The 16124-nt window shown below is 35.2% G+C and overlaps 4 protein-coding genes and 1 non-coding gene across 6 annotated transcripts; 2 read left to right on the forward strand and 3 right to left on the reverse strand.

Annotated features, from left to right (window-relative positions):
• Positions 1-345: 345 nt before the first annotated feature.
• Positions 346-8303, reverse strand: LOC122595467 (golgin candidate 5). 2 transcript variants are annotated; one of them, XM_043767832.1, is made up of 19 exons: positions 8008-8303; positions 6832-7694; positions 5590-5661; positions 5159-5233; positions 4936-5050; positions 4742-4803; positions 4596-4643; positions 3755-4039; positions 3612-3671; positions 3424-3507; positions 2407-2472; positions 2227-2325; positions 1898-2116; positions 1632-1746; positions 1323-1540; positions 1148-1207; positions 927-1040; positions 741-815; positions 346-613 (listed from the first exon to the last, which is right to left on the reverse strand). In XM_043767832.1, the coding sequence occupies exons 1-19, from the start codon at positions 8183-8185 to the stop codon at positions 596-598; spliced, it is 2826 nt and encodes a 941-aa protein (XP_043623767.1). In that variant the 5' UTR covers positions 8186-8303; the 3' UTR covers positions 346-595. The 2 variants fall into 2 exon arrangements, with proteins under 2 accessions (XP_043623767.1, XP_043623766.1); XM_043767831.1 differs by having other exon boundaries at positions 6832-7700.
• Positions 8304-8808: 505 nt separating this feature from the next.
• TRNAA-UGC lies at positions 8809-8881 on the forward strand. Its single transcript has one exon. It is a non-coding gene; the product is annotated as a tRNA-Ala (tRNA).
• Positions 8882-10357: 1476 nt separating this feature from the next.
• LOC122595505 (30S ribosomal protein S17, chloroplastic) lies at positions 10358-11045 on the reverse strand. The gene has a single exon (XM_043767873.1). It carries the CDS (start codon positions 10911-10913, stop codon positions 10458-10460), a length of 456 nt encoding a protein of 151 aa, XP_043623808.1. The 5' UTR covers positions 10914-11045; the 3' UTR covers positions 10358-10457.
• Positions 11046-12298: 1253 nt separating this feature from the next.
• LOC122595341 (photosystem I reaction center subunit VI-1, chloroplastic-like) lies at positions 12299-13553 on the forward strand. The gene is made up of 3 exons (XM_043767688.1): positions 12299-12490; positions 12609-12735; positions 13255-13553. Exons 1-3 carry the CDS (start codon positions 12372-12374, stop codon positions 13432-13434), a joined length of 426 nt encoding a protein of 141 aa, XP_043623623.1. The 5' UTR covers positions 12299-12371; the 3' UTR covers positions 13435-13553.
• A 22-nt stretch (positions 13554-13575) lies between these two features.
• On the reverse strand, positions 13576-15909 carry LOC122597685 (rop guanine nucleotide exchange factor 12-like). Its single transcript, XM_043770257.1, has 6 exons — positions 15795-15909; positions 15550-15701; positions 15323-15397; positions 14641-14910; positions 13913-14233; positions 13576-13785 (listed from the first exon to the last, which is right to left on the reverse strand). Exons 1-6 carry the CDS (start codon positions 15907-15909, stop codon positions 13576-13578), a joined length of 1143 nt encoding a protein of 380 aa, XP_043626192.1.
• Between the last annotated feature and the right edge of the window lie 215 nt (positions 15910-16124).

Genomic DNA, 16124 nt, shown 5'->3' on the forward strand with positions numbered 1-16124 from the left:
AAATGGTGAAGAGATGTAGGTGATGAGTGAAGGAAGGCGGAAGGTGATTATGATCACCTATTTAAAAAGATAAAATGTATGGTCCATTTTTACATATTGATTAAATGTATTGTGTTTTTAATTAAATAAAAATGGAGACTAAATGATAAGTGAATGGTTATGAGAAAAAGTAGAAGGTTGAAGAAATGAGAAGGTAATGTTGATTTAGCAGGAAAAAAGTGTAGATAAAATGGTGAACGGTCACGAATAGTCTTATAAGAGAATGATTTTTCCGCAATCTTTGATTGGTTGAACAGGAAATACTGAAATAGTAATATAGTATCTATTCATAATTTTTCCACTTAATTGGAAAACCATAAGACATATTCATCTTGTATTAAAATTTGCATCTTAAATCGGCTGAAGTTACAACAGAATATCACCCAAAAAAAAGACCAATGGAGTATTTGTCAAAGATTATTCATGAAGGGGAAAGAAGGGTAAAACACTAAAACTAAATCAGTATACTTCTGGTAATAATGTATATATATGGTTTTTCGGCTACAATATAAGCACCTTCAGTAATGACACCTCCCCTTTGAGCAGCACCACTTGATTAAGTCATTACTTGGATCTACAAAACACAAAAAGTTAGAGAAATTAAGACAAGCACATACATATTTGATATTTTTGAATATTTTTGCTAGGGATGTACACTTTACACTTGAAATGTAGTTTGCAAGTAGTTTCAAATGAGATACCTTATTTACAAGAATGTTTACTTGTTCTCTGTACATCTCCTTCAAATCTACTATGTCAGCCCGAAGCTCTTCAAGCTACATGGAGTAAACCATATGCGTCATTTATACAGAAGTGGCTCTTTCGGCCCATAAAGGTCAAATAGCTCAATTAAAAAATAGCAAAAAAAGGGAACTGGTCAAACGTACCTCCTCGTCCCGTTCACCCATCAATTCCAATGCAGCAGCGTGCCTGCGTCTTAGTGCTTCCAGCTCTGCCTTCATTCCAGGAAGCTGAGACACTTCTGACCGTAGTTTTTCGCACTGAACACAAATTCATACTCCACAATTAATACTCTAATGTGCACAGTCTGTTGTTACAATTATTGGATTTCTAGAAGTGCCAATAAAAATTAGATCAGAAAATGTACCTCTGCAGTCATTTTGACCAATTCTTCAGCAAGAGAGTCCCTGATAGATTCCATGGACGCCTAAAGGTAATTAACGAACATCATTACTATAAACTAGAATGTGTCTTGTATATTATCGTAAACATGTTTGTACATTTGCAAGAAAATGTTACGAGTCATGTAGGATGAAATTTACCAGTCTACTCATATAAGATGCAAGTTCCCCCTCCTTTTGGCGCAGGGCAGCTTCAAAGGCATTTGGTGTTTTGCTTTTTAAATGATATGAACTCATGGTAGCCTCTCCGGGATTTCTCCTTTCTGAGAGAGTATCAGACGAGTCTAAAGATGCCTGCAGGTAAAAACTTTCCTCCATACTACTCAAACTACTAGCACTAGAGAGTCTACGACTCAAACCTATACATGAAAAGTCAACAATAAATCTTAAGTCATATAAGATACAACTTAGAAAAACACATAATTTATAATACATTAATAGCAATTTTACCATTCTCAAATGAAGATTTCGTTCTGGCCATTGGATTTTGCTCAACGACAGCTGAAGATTGAAGATAAGCGGCCTTTTCAAGTTCCAACCGAGCAGTTTTTTCACGTTCGATATCCTGTCAGCAGCATCAACATAATTTATTGACTTGTTGATTTTGGTAAAGAAGGTTTGGGAATATGGTGCACTTTTGGTTACCGTTCACGACTATTTTTGTTCCAGAAAATATTCTAACAAAAGATATTTTATAGATAAATGACATATGGTACCTGCAGCAAAAGTTCACGATGGGTCAATGCTTCGTGGAGCTCTTGCTTATGTTTTTGCTTCAGTTCCCTTATCTCATCTTTCAGCTGATTGACATGACCTTCATGAGTATCGGCCTCTTCTTTTAGTGCCAAGTAATCCTGCCTGCTTTCTGCGGCTCTTTGTCTTTCTTTTTCAAGGGACCTCGTTAGTTGTGTTTGCTCAGTTCTCAAACATGATATCTGCCACATATTATCAGTATTTATTATCATTAGTAATCTTACTAATGGATAATCGGACCATTATTGGTCTCCATCAAAAAGAGATAAACCTAAACGACAAAGAGCAGCACCTGAGCTTCTAAAACATTTATGCGAGATGATGTTTGTGATAATCGTTCGTTGACAGCACGCTCTCTTTCCTCTGCTCCTTCGGCTTTTGCCTCTGCTTCCTGTTAATTTAAATATTAGCAACGCCAATAAAAGAAGGATGAAAAACAAATTCAACAAGATATTACAATCATATGTAGGACCTGAAGCCTTAAGTTCAAAGATCTCTCCACGGCATTCCAAGCTTCTGCCTTTCTAGCATTTGCTTCCTATTACCAAGGAAACAGCTTATTAAATAATCTAAACAAGGCAAAGATTGGAAACCTTAACAAGCAGTGGCGGATGGAGTTCACTACTAGGGTGGTCACCACCCCACCCTCAACACCAAGTTTTTCTTTGAATTTTTTTTTCTTTTTATGTTAAGCCCCAACCCAAAATACTACTCAAAACAGGGTCAGCCGTCAAATCTAGAAACAAACAGGTAATCATATCATATTTCGTGTTGTAGATTCGTAACAGAGATGTATGGTTTGATGTATAAAGATTTTTGTTACAGAGAATCAAGAAAGAACGAGATAGACGGGGAAGAAGGGTGGTCCACCTCTTTATATGTTTACCGAATATTTAATAGGATTGTAAATCATTAAATATACTTTTTTACCCTCTATTTTGAAAAAGTGTCAACTGTTCACTTATTCACTAAACAGCCCAACCAACTTTTTGTTTTACTACGTATTATATGTTCAGCACAATTTGTCCATCTTAAAACTCTATTAATATTATAATTAATATTAATTACCTCTAAATACTCTAGTAGCAAAGAGTCTTACTTTCTTACACAATGTTTCTATTTCGAATCATATAATAAAGAAAAAGATGGATGGAAACTGGTTACAAGCAAAAAAAAAAAAACCCAATTAACGCGTTACATTAGCGTAGAAAATGAATCGTCATATTTGGTAATTCTTAACCAAAGATAAACTTTTAAAAAAAATTATAAGGGTAGATTATTAATAGCGTTTTGAAAGTCCTGGATAGGGTTAGGATAGAGTGTCATTCTAAAACAAATGTACGAACTATATTATTATGTTACATATATTTTTATACTATGGTATTATAAGTCTTTGGTTTCAGGGCATTTAAAAAAAAATAATAATCAGGCCCCCGTCTTATTAAAGTTCTGGATCTGCCACTGTTAACAAGGCAAAAAGGAAACTAACCTGAATAGCCTCTATCTGCCTCATAAGAGGCTTAGTAGATTCAGGAACTTGTGTAATCGATTCTTCACGACGACGCTCACTTTCCTGAAGACCCAAAATACAGATTTTTGTATAAAGTTGTGAAGTAATTAAAAAATAAAAATAAAAAAAACAGAAGAGATGAAAATTGATTTTAAAGCCGAACACACTTGGTATCGTTTTTGAAGATCCTCAATGTCCCTCCTCAGCATATCTTCTCTAAACGCTGCCTGCAACAAACACAAAAATAATACAAATAGCCAACGTCACCGACCAAAAAAGAAATCACAAATCTGGGGTACAAAATGCAAACCTGCTGCTCCTTTCTGCTCAGAGTTTGCCTTAATTCTTCTAAAGTTTGAACTAGCATAACTTCACGCTCCTGTGCTTCTTTCAGGCGACTTTCTAGTTCAATCCGGGCTTCATCATTTGCCCGTGACTCTGCTAATGCTTCGGCTTCTTTGGCTGCACTTAAAGCATTTGTGTAAAATTCTTTTTGAGTTGCAAGTTCAGCCTGGTTTTTCTCTATTGTTTCTTGCAGCAGCTTTTCTGTAGCTGCCTTGTCCTTCTTTATACTTTCAACCTTGTTCTCTTCAACCTAGCAAGTTACCGCAAATGATATATATGTATAAAGGTGGCAAATCTGATCCATTAGCTTATGAATGGGTCATTTCATGTATGTATGATCTTCAAAAAGTCAAATGGGTCGAATGTAGGCCTGGATGTAACTTAAATGCATGTAACTAACTAGATCATTTTATTCCAATTATAAGATTGTTATTGGAATAATAGTTTTTGTATTATCATTTTTAATTTTTCCACATTAATTATTCATATAAAGTACAGTACGTTTTTGAACAGAAAGTGTTTTGGGTCAAACCAACCTGAAACACCATTCAACCTGCGCAAATTTGTATGACTCTGAAAGATATAATATTAAATTTTAAGATGAGAAACTTTGTAACAGATTTTTGAAGGAAATGAATATGGCATGTGAGATAGAATCAACAAAAGAATGGTCAGGATCCATATATCAGACCATAATTCTAGGGTATGTAACATATTTTTGAGAACATTTTCTAATGTGCATTTGAGGACTTGAGCTAACTAATTGACAACTATAAGTCATCGAAAGGGTTAAAGACTATGGTTACCTGTAGCTTAGTTATCAATCCTTTTTTCTCTTCTTCAAACTCTCTAATCTAGAAACACACAACAAATGAAAAAACATTAACAATGCAAATTGACAGTTTTGGTTTCTATTGGAAACTGCCAACTGGTGGTTTACTCAAGCTTATACCTGTGCACGTAATTTCCTAATTGTGGATTCTTGAGCAGCTTGTTTCTTGGACAGCTCTTCACCTGATTGAACGAAAAGGAGTAATTTCATATCTAATATTTTCTAAAAGTTGTAAATGTGTTTACAAGTGACCATTGGTGAAAACAAGGATAAGATGTGACCTGTGAAATTTAAAAAAGATTCGAAATATTTACCTTCTGCCATAACTTGGGTGATGATTTCATCTTTTTCCTTTAGAAGTGCAGCGGCATCACTCTTTTTATTTTGCTCTCTACGTAAGGTATCTCTTTCCCTTGTGAGAGCATAAACCTATATAATTGAAGCTGAGGGTTAAATTTGGAAACCTCTATTAATTTAATCAATAACATTAAAGAGATCAAAGTATCAAAAAGAATTAAAAACAAACAAATAGTTTACCTTTCTTTCAAGAGTGGACACCCTTTGATGATACTCTTCTCGTAACGACTCGACTTCAGCCTCATTTGATTTTCTCTGTTTAATAAAAACAATTTCAATCTAGAAGGCAACAGTAAGCGCACAAGAAAGAGAACATCTAAAAGTTTAACTTTACGGACGCAATCTCTACAGGCAGTTATGCTAAAACACTGATGCTAATAAAACTCATCATCATTTGAAGAAACAAGCTAATAAGCATAAACACAAAGATTGAACACCATGGGTGGGAATCAACCAGTCAGCATCGAATATGAGAGTGTAATTGCATAATCATACACACAGACACACACACACATATAAGTAAATTGTTACATCATCATACGTTTCTTTTGGCAAAAGCTATTTAGCTTGAATCCTAAGTTCTATATCGATAACAATAAACTTGTACATACCCTTTGATCCTCGAGCAAAGACTTGAGCTGCTCATTCTCATTCATCAGCTTTGCTATTTCATCAGCTTTTGCCTGACATCACATATAAAAATGGATATGATCCCAAGAATAATAAACAGAAAAAGAGCATTAATCCTAAAACTAGCAAGTGGTTGATCACAATGGCTTATATATTACGAAAACAATAAAAAGCTATTGAATTCTTCTATCCCATTCACTTTATTCTATGTAACTTGCCAGTGATAATAACTAGCAACAAAAGACCTAATTGTGTCATGGAATGCATCAATAAGCACCGAAATATAGAAGAGAAAATAAACGCCAGTATATTCGTTTTAAAAAATTGTGAAGTATCTGTATGCAGCAGCACTAAAGTTATAAGTAGATACATAATACATCAATCAACCCCCACCTCTCCATATTAAAATTCAACACTGCCAATAACATGTGTCCCCTCGTCATTTGTGTTTTAAAAGTTAGCATACAACCGCCACCTCATCCTTCATTATATCCATGTTACCAAACACCCTCCACCTCGTCTTTCTCTCTATCAGTGTTACCAACCATCCTCTCTTGCACCACCACCACCACCTGAAACAGCCACCCTGTAAGCCCCCTCTTTGTGCAGGAACAAGCCTAGTATGCACCAATAATGATGCTGAAAAGATTACAAGCCATATTATCTTCTTAGAAACAACTAATAAAGGTATCAATAGGTTATGCAGGTATTTCAGCTTCTAGCTTAAGATGATCATAAAATACAAAACTGAAGATGAAACCTGGTGGAATGAGTTACTAAAATCGAATGTACCAGAAATACCATTTATGTATGTGCTAACTTAGTCTAATTGTCACTTCCGTGCCAATAACATGGTAAATGATGTTATATCCAGAAAGAGCACAAATAACTAACAGAAATAGTATGTAAATAATCAAATGACAAGAAAGATAGAAATCTCTACCTAAAGTATCATTTTCATACCAAATGTGAATTTCCCAATAAGTTATAGTTCCAACTACGATATTATGCATAAACCGACCCCTTGCTTGATGTCTGTGTTAGTAGATATAGAGCTAATTGGTATTTGTAATTGATAGGATTGATGTGAAAACTAAAAGCAAAAAGGCAGCAGGCGATACATAATATTAAATGTACTCAAGTCACTTTTTAACACATGCCAATTGGTAACTAAGGTAATATATGGTGCACAGAACTGAGTGTAGAAGTTAATGTTTAGGTACCTGAGCTTGTCTAGCAGCTCCTAAAAGTGCAGTTTCCATCAACTTCATATCCCTCTTCACCTTCTCCAACTCAGCCATGGAATCTGCATTGTCGGGCAAAATTCTTTCCAAACTTGACCCTTGCTCGTTAACACCAGCTTGATGTTCAGTAGCATTTGAAACCATCTCACAAACAATCTCAGGAGCATCATCCGAAACTTGTAAACTTGGTTTGCCTCCATCCACCACATCCGACGAAGACTCCACCGTCTCCACTGCAGAAACTTCCTGCTTAATCTCTGCTTCTTGTTGTCTCTTTGATTCGTCTTCACTCTGTTGCAAATCAAGAAGAATCGGGCCCACCTCAGTTTTCTCAAGAGCAATAACTGAAACTTGATCTTCAGAACTCGTTTGGCCGTGTTCCGTTGGGTTCTGGTCAGGAAACTCTAAGCGCTCAGCATGATCAACTGCACTAAGCTCTTCAACAACACCCGAAGCTTCCTCGGGTAATAAAACATTTACATCCACGGCACTATCATCCACAACTTTATCCACTTGCTCATCGATAATAACATTCCCGTCGACCGACTTTTCCTTCCCGCAATGTGCTTCCTCTGAAACCAAAACCATATCCTTTGCTTCCTGTCCCTCTACAGCCTTCAAAGTTTCCACCTTTAGATCACCTTCTTCATGTGTAGCATCACCTTGATCACCAGTCCCATCCATCTCGCGTTCCCTAGATGACGATAACGGAGTACTTGAAGATTCATGGATTTCCTCAGATCCAACATTCTCAGACGGCTTTACACCATCCTCATCATTATCATCATCATCATTATCATCTTTCTGACCCATAAATGACATTAAATCCGTAGACCATAACCCTGAACCTTTGATAAAACACATACACTATCATCAAACAACATAACAGTAAAAAAATTCAACACGTTTAAACAAAAATGTGGGTTATATTTATTACGGTAACGGGTCATACGAATAAAACAAAACTAACCAAATTAGTTATTGATAACCAAACATGAACAAATCAACATATTACATATATTCAAATGTAGCATCACACATTCACAATGTTGAGTCTTATACAAATATGAAAATGGGTGGATTAGGATCACGACACCGGATGAAACGAGTAAAAGTAAACGATTTAAGTAAATTGAAGAAAGTTAAGTAAATTACCTTGAGAAGTGGAAGAAGCAGGAAGATTATTATTATTATCGGTTTCTGCATCTTGTTCTAAGCCGAGGGCATTGTCGAAATTCTTTTCGATAGATTTAACACCCTCACTGATCTTACTAACAGCTTCGGAGAAATCCGGAAAGTTTCCTAATGAAACCTTCCCACTAAACCAAGCCATTTTCCTCCTCCTCCTCCTCCTTCTCTAAATAATAATAATAATCTATCTATATAACTTGATAGCTATATAATTATCTCAACTAATTGAATATTATCCTAATTAACTACACAGATCAAATGCATCAAAAAGATATTTAAAAAAAAAAAAAAGTAGATAACTTAAGAGATGAAATAGGTGAGAACGATGTGGATCTAAAACTACATACAATTTATATGTAGTTAAGAGTAAATCGTTAATTAATGAATGAATTGGACTGCTAACGAACAGAACAGATGAGATTAGCAGTAGGGGCGAAATAAACAAATCTCTCAGCGGATTTTGCGTTAGATGACTGGGATCTTACACCTTTTATATAATAATTATTACAAATAGTAAGTACATATCATCAGTGTAGTATATGTATAAAACGAAAAAGGAATTGCAGTCATAAAATATATACTCGTATTGATGAATGTGAATATGAATAGGTAGGATGATTTTTAGTTTTCGTCTGTGAAAATTAACTGAGAAACAGCTCAATTTTATACAAAGTGAAAATCTTTTTACGGTGCACGCTAGCAACGATTATATGATTAGAGTGTGTGTTACTGTTTTTAAAACTATCATACGAGGGGGGATAACATGGGGATGTAGCTCAAATGGTAGAGCGCTCGCTTTGCATGCGAGAGGCACGGGGTTCGATCCCCCGCATCTCCATTTTTTGTTCAAAATCAATAGTGGCCCAACCTCCTCATTAGTTGCAATTTAAGTAAAAAAATAACACTCAATTCCTTCCTGCATCAGGTATTAGTTGCTAATTAAATCTGTTTATTTATTTTTATATTATTTTTTAAATAAAGTTACCGGTTTGTACTTTTTGGGCTAAGATCTATATATGTCGGTTTTATACTCGCAGTGAAGCACGAGTATACAAAAACCTTTATCGATTAGCGTAACTTGAGAAAAATCATTTCTTGTTAAACTAAAATCAATAATAATATTCATACACAACAAAACAACAAAGTATACTTAAAGGCTTGATCTTCTGTTTCGAAGCAAGAACAAAAGATACGTTAAGGACTATGGTAATATTTGGATTAGCGTTCACTTTCACTATTCTGAATATAGCTCCTTCATTACAACAACAAAATGGATACATAACATGTTGGACTGGCTCGAGTTAGGAAATATGTGAAAACCATCTTATTGATTCGGGCTTCTACTATTACAAAAAGATAAAGTTATATATGATTTTAGTTTTGATTGTGAATCATCACAGGAAAGCAGAATGGAATGGAGACTCATAAGTCATGTAACGGACGTAGTTGTTGACTTGTGGTATATGAAATGGTTTGTGCGTTGATTACCTTCTTTTTCTAAAGCCACCTCTTAACAAATATGGATCGCATCATACGACCTTGTCATATGATGTGTTGATATTAAAAACACGACTAATAACTATGACAATTGACCAAACAATTGTGAAAACTCGGTTCCAAAACTGAATTCTAGTTCTAGAGATAAAACTCACAATAACATTAGTATACAGGTTTTAGGTAAAATAAAACAAATATTAAAGTAAAATAAATAAAACAATAGGCTTTACATGAGTAGAAATCACTGTGCATCATAAATATCATCGTACATCAATTGCTTCATGAATCTTCGTGCATCAATTTAACTATGATCTAAGGGTCAAGATCTTATTATATTTGTTTTACTTTAATAGTTGTTTTATAATACTTAACCCCTTAGTATACATCCCTAACCAGAATCTTAGGCCTACAATCTAAATGTATGTTGCGTTGGGGATGAATTTGTTTTGAACTAATTTAGATACACAGAAATAATACTAAAAATACAGATGTCCCTAACTAAATTAAAAGCAATCACTTCATCGTTATGTATTTTGTAAAGGCATATAGCTAGTAAATAATAATGCAGTCATTTCTAAAAATTCACTTGATCAAACACAAAGTAAGTAAGTAACTGCTCAGTGCCGCCTTCTGCGGGTTTTGAGCCCTACTACCTTGACGGAAGTTAAGATGTAGGCAAACCTTACCTCTATCTAAGTAGAGAGGTTGCTTCCAGTTTCTACCTAAATGGTAGAAAAAGCCTCTAACCTTTGCATGGAATGAGGATCGAACCATGACCTCTGATCAAACACAAAGTGAGTTTACATAATCACAAAAATAACACAAATTCCTCACCAACATTGATAATCAAATCATAAGCATCACATTACAACCTTAACAACAACACACACAAAAAAAAACATCAAACAGGCATTATTCTAAACAGTCTCACTAGAATCAGATTCCAAGGGAATGCCGAGATCCTCTTGCGTCTTTTTGGGGGTATTTCGTTTGGGAACAGGAATAGCCAAAAAAGTCTTCATCTTGCTAATGGGTTTACATTTTTCAAGCTGAACAATATCCCCAATTTCAAATTGGTTTTCGGGGTCATGTGCTTGAAACTTCTTCTTCTTCCTAACCCTTCTCTTGTACTTGGGGTGTGGGGCCAAACGGGTGACTTCCACACTCACTGTTTTGTCGTTTACGGTGTTGATTACACGGCCTTGAAGGGACCTCATGGCCCGGATTGGTGGGAGGCAAGTGGGACGGCGCAAGTGGGTGGTGGTGGTTGGGGATGGTGCGGCGGGGATGGTGGTGGAGCCATGAAGGAAAGAAGTGGAGAGTGTGAGGGATTTGAGTTGGGAAATTGGGAGTTGGAGATGAAGGAGGGACATGGTTTTGGATTGGATTGGATTGGATTGGATAAGAGAGTGTAGAGGATGAATGTATGTATGTATTTGGGGATTTGGGGATTGGGTTTTTTGTGATATTGTGTGATACAGCCCTAGGTTTGTTACGGTGGTCTTTTTTAAGTTAGACATAAAAGAATACCATCAAATTGCGTCTATATGAGTTCCACCTAAAACCAAAGTGAAAAATTAGTTTCGAGTAGTAGTAAAGATATATATAATGTACAAAGTTTGTGAGCATTAACTTTTAAAAAAACATTTTCAAGACACACATTTAACATATTTTCATTAAATCTTATAACATGTTACTCAGCTCGCACAAAACAATGATGATGACAGCAACATCGGTTTGATGATGTTGGCGGCGGGTGGTGATGACATCGAATATTAATGATGGTGACGGCGTTGTGTGGTGTAGATTGATATAAAGGTGGTAACAAAAATATTTTAGAAGATAATTACTTAGAATGTAAATAATTAAGATAAATTGAATAATTTATAAAAACTGTTTTCATATAGAGTGTTCATTAAGGACAATTCCGTACTTTCCCGACTAACTATTGCGTAACACTTTTAAAATGGAAGATGGGGTAATTTCGTAACACTTTTAAAATGGAAGATGGGGTAATTTTCGTAAAGTAGAGATGACGGATAATCTCAATTAAAATCACAACTATTTATTAATTTACAAACTTACAATGTTACATTGTTTGTTTATATACCAATTTCATTTAACAAAATGTGTATTAACCATCAGCCTAGATGTATCATATTGTATGTATAGATCGAGAATAGCATGACACATATAATAGTCATGTTACTTCTCACGCCATTCAAATAGCATGACAATCATCATCAAACAATTGGCTTTTGTAGGTCAAACAATTTTAATACTATGAAAGTATGAATGAATGAGCTTACTCCTATTGCTTTGTCTAGTAAAAGTTAAAAATATTCTTTTAACTACTTTTTTTATATATTAAAAAAGGGAGAATTTATTCATTGTTATTCTTAAACTAACTCGAATGTCTATTCGAGAATATACCGATGGAAAAAATCAAAGTATATATACCTTATCAATGAGTCACCAACTCCATTAATATTATTTAACCACTCTTAATTATATACTCCGTATATCATTTTTAAGCAAGAGTTTGAAAAACTCTATAATATAAGTATCCAATAATCACCATGATGAGAATATGAGATAGGCTTATCTGTATATCTTCAACCAATCAATGGGTGGATGCCATATCTCTCACTTTAAACACTATATCCTACATGGCATGCTAACATCCATGCAACTAAATTAGCAAGACCCCACCATACCATCTACTGTTCATTCTCCACTCCATATACTATCATTCATTCATCATTTCGATTCACAATCACAAACAGACTTTGTCAAAGCTTCCATAAAATTATCATTTTTTAGTTAAAGCAATGGCATCTCTTGCAACATTCACACCCACCACCATTAAGGGTCTTGGTGGCAGTTCTCTAGCTGGAACCAAGCTTAACCTCAAGCCTGCTCGAGCCAGCCTCAAGCCCACATCATTCAGGTGCGCACATACACATATCTAGCTAGTTTATTATTATTATTATTATTATTGATTTGCATTGAAATGAGTCAGTTTTATATGGGTTTATTTGTTTTGGATTGAATATATATATATACAGAGCTGGTGCTGTGGTGGCTAAATATGGTGACAAAAGTGTCTACTTTGATTTGGAAGACTTGGGCAACACTACTGGTGAATGGGATGTCTATGGTTCAGATGCTCCTTCTCCTTACAACCCACTTCAGGTATTTTATATAGAGTGATTTACATAATTACATGTTGAATGTTTCACAAAGTAGTAAAAATATCAGGAAAAATTGTTTCACTAGTAAGTAGACTTTCCATGACAGGATATATATATATATATTTTTTTTGAAAGGTAACTTTTATTACTATTATTCACAGTACCATGACAGGATATATAGAGTATCTAGACATTGTATTTAACCTTAGTCTAAATCCAACTTAAAATGATTCTGCCATGTGTAGATAAACTTTCATATATTGCTACTTCCATCTAAGCTGCCACATTAACAAAAATGCTACTCTGTACATCCTATAGCATCATTTGAGATTGTATTAATTTAAGTTATTAGTTTCCTGTGACTTAATTCACACTTTCACATAGGACTAAGATTCTATAACCCTTCTTTATTAGATGTATATTGTACATTTGTACACTATGTATATGAGTAGTTATAGTTGTACACTTTTGTATATCTATTTTTGATGATGTACATTTTGATCAAAATTTTAAATTGCAGAGCAAGTTTTTCGAGACATTCGCTGCACCTTTTACCAAGAGAGGATTGCTACTCAAGTTTTTGATATTGGGAGGTGGATCAACCCTTGCTTACTTCAGCGCCACCGCTACAGGAGATGTGTTGCCGATTGTGAAGGGCCCACAACAGAAACCAAAGCTTGGTCCACGTGGCAAAATCTAATCTGATCAACAACAAGAAACAATTTAGTATGTGTTAAATGTATCTTTGCCACACTTTGTAAGTATGTTTGGTTCCTTTTTCAAGACTTATATTTCAAGCATTGGTGCTACTTCTTACAATGGTGTGATGTGGTAGAATCAACTACAAATATTTGCTTACTATTAAGATTGGGAATTTACCTGATGTTGATAACCTAACTGAATCTTTAAGAGAGTTCATCTTCAAACTCCGCGAAGATGGACTTTGTGTAAGAACATCTGCATGTTGTACATCTTCTATACGTGATAATACTTTGTGAGCCAAGCTCTCTAGTATTCTTGAATAGCTCTCAAGAATAGCATGTCCAACATCCTTTGGCATTAAGAACATAGCAACAATATGATCTGTTAGGATTCTTTTAATACTCTTGAGACCGAGCCGATAATTCCCAAAATCTATAAAACACTGCATATATATATAAGGTTAGGAAATTTCTTACTCTATTGTGTTCAATTTTGCTGATTTCTAGAGTAGTTTGAGGAATGCCAGGGTAGCGCTGTTTAAGTATTAGTAAGATTGTCTCTGCTCTATCTCCAAATTGTTCTCTCTTTTCCAAACTGACACCTGAACTCCATCCAGACCGTCCATCTTTAGCAGACACCTTCCTTTTCCATATTACCACAGATGCCTCGATTCTACTCTTGAGGTCAACTATTTTATGATCTGTTGTCAAATCCATGGATAAAAGGAAGTTCTCAGGATCAAAGTGCTCAACGGTTATACTTTTATAGATATAGTCTCCCAAGCTTGCACGTCCATTCTGCCATAATCAAGAAGGAAACACAAACAATCAATAATCCATATTTTCATTAGCGGTGGCAGTATTGGCATGTCTAGTAATGGGTTGGGATTGAAACAGTTCTGATTTTGTACAGGTCGGGTTGACACAATAACAGTTTCTTGTATGAACATTTAACTATGATTACGAAAACAATACCTTCACAAGGAATTTTGAATATAGATAATTTAGGAGGTTGTATGCATTCAAAAATAGACTATGGGGCTATGGGCGACATTCACCCCGTTTGACTCATTTGCACTTTACCTGTTAGGGATAACATGTAACCAAATTGACCTATATACAACTAAGTAAGTTGACATTGCCATCTCTATGTTTCATCAATATCCAACTCTACTAGAACTATTTCATATTTTGATACAAGATACCTTTGGAAGGGTTTCAGTATAGCTTTCTGGAACCTCCATCTCCATTAGAATCTGGGCGTTAATGGCCAAGGCTGCTTTAAGCACTTGGTGAACTGAGTCTTTTTGAAACTGCAACCATTTCCTTGTAGCGTCAGATAAACCATCCGGGGGAACCTTTGGAGTTGGTAACCACCATTTATCCTCTTCCCTCTTTTTCATACTTTTTGCTTCATTGTCATTTTTAGATGCATAAGTAAACTCATGATCTCCTTTGAAGTTATCTAGGCATTCCTGGTCATATGATCAAATCACACACAATCGAACAGAAAATGTAAAACTAGCCATAGAAGTGGCAAAATGGGTAGGTTGGGCGGTTAGGTATCAAAATTGTAACTTTTTAAATGGGTTGAGTTGCACCTGTTCGGGTTGACCTGAAACACATTTGTCCAAAATATAAACCGAGTCATTTGGCAACTTTAAACTGCTTAACCCATCCAACGTGAATCATACTTAACATTTGTACAAAAGTATATTATGCCACCAAAGGTGATACCTCTTAGCTGCTTACAATAATGTTACCCACTTGACCCATCAGAAATAAATTTTGACCTTGGTCAACATTGCCACATCTATGATACGAGTTCTTCTCAAAATCACACCAAGTTTGGGTTTGCTAAGTAAAGCATAAGGCTGGTAATCTTACAATGAGCATCGCGTCAAGCTTCCTTAATGCAGGAATGTTCATGTGGAGGTCGCTTCGTTGCCTTGTAACCATTACCTATTATATTAACAACTTGGCCCTTATAAAAATGTTGGTCAACATTAAAGAATGGAATTCAACCCAAATCACATATCAAATTCCTTTGTCCCATATATTGTTCAGAAACAATGCATATACAGTTATAGGCAACATATAAAGAGAAAGGCTACCTCCATGTTTACGCCGTTTGTGTTTTGTTTTGATGCCACAAATTCAACGATGTGATCGGTTACAGATAATAGCCAATCCATTTCCCTTCGCCACCTTGCTTGTCGTTCTGGTGGCATAGGTTCTAACCTTGATTGTTCCCCGAAAACAGAAGCTATATTAATTGAATCAAGAAATGTACAATTAAATATTTGTAAAACCATATCATATAGTAAGCAAAATTGAAAAATTCAAATGCATATAATACCTGCTAAATTTGTAATGGCATTTGACAAAGCCAAAGCTGACGAAACACCTTTTCCTCCGCCAGACATATCCTCACCTAGAAGCAATTTCGCGAACTTCTCCTTCATCATCTCCATATCTGAAAGTTAATTGAATTCAATCAATCCAAAAATAGCATCTAATGGAATGCAATATGCCTACAAATGCCAAATACCTGAATATTTGCCATCATTGTTTGTAGTGGTGCCTTCATCACCTAATTCAGCATTCATATTTTGCTCTTCCTCGGCTGCTCGAACCATTTTGATGAATTCGAGCAGCGAGGTTTATAAATTGAAAATGAAGACAAACC

Source organism: Erigeron canadensis, chromosome 4 (assembly GCF_010389155.1).
Source record: "Erigeron canadensis isolate Cc75 chromosome 4, C_canadensis_v1, whole genome shotgun sequence".
NCBI lineage: Eukaryota > Viridiplantae > Streptophyta > Magnoliopsida > Asterales > Asteraceae > Erigeron > Erigeron canadensis.

What these genes read in the sequence shown, in the direction of transcription:
- LOC122595467 (XM_043767831.1), bottom strand. Translation starts at nt 8,185, where the DNA reads ATGGCTTGGTTTAGTGGGAAGGTTTCATTAGGAAACTTTCCGGATTTC. An exon ending in TGTCCACTCTTGAAAGAAAG is followed by an intron (nt 5,051 to 5,158) that starts GTAAACTATTTG and finishes TCAATTATATAG; the next exon opens with GTTTATGCTCTCACAAGGGA. An exon ending in CATCTTATATGAGTAGACTG is followed by an intron (nt 1,208 to 1,322) that starts GTAAATTTCATC and finishes AATTACCTTTAG; the next exon opens with GCGTCCATGGAATCTATCAG.
- LOC122595505 (XM_043767873.1), bottom strand. Translation starts at nt 10,913, where the DNA reads ATGTCCCTCCTTCATCTCCAACTCCCAATTTCCCAACTCAAATCCCTC.
- LOC122595341 (XM_043767688.1), top strand. Translation starts at nt 12,372, where the DNA reads ATGGCATCTCTTGCAACATTCACACCCACCACCATTAAGGGTCTTGGT. An exon ending in CTCAAGCCCACATCATTCAG is followed by an intron (nt 12,491 to 12,608) that starts GTGCGCACATAC and finishes ATATATATACAG; the next exon opens with AGCTGGTGCTGTGGTGGCTA. An exon ending in CTCCTTACAACCCACTTCAG is followed by an intron (nt 12,736 to 13,254) that starts GTATTTTATATA and finishes TTTAAATTGCAG; the next exon opens with AGCAAGTTTTTCGAGACATT.
- LOC122597685 (XM_043770257.1), bottom strand. Translation starts at nt 15,909, where the DNA reads ATGGAGATGATGAAGGAGAAGTTCGCGAAATTGCTTCTAGGTGAGGAT. An exon ending in CAAACGGCGTAAACATGGAG is followed by an intron (nt 15,398 to 15,549) that starts GTAGCCTTTCTC and finishes TTAATATAATAG; the next exon opens with GTAATGGTTACAAGGCAACG. An exon ending in GCAAAATTGAACACAATAGA is followed by an intron (nt 13,786 to 13,912) that starts GTAAGAAATTTC and finishes TTAATGCCAAAG; the next exon opens with GATGTTGGACATGCTATTCT.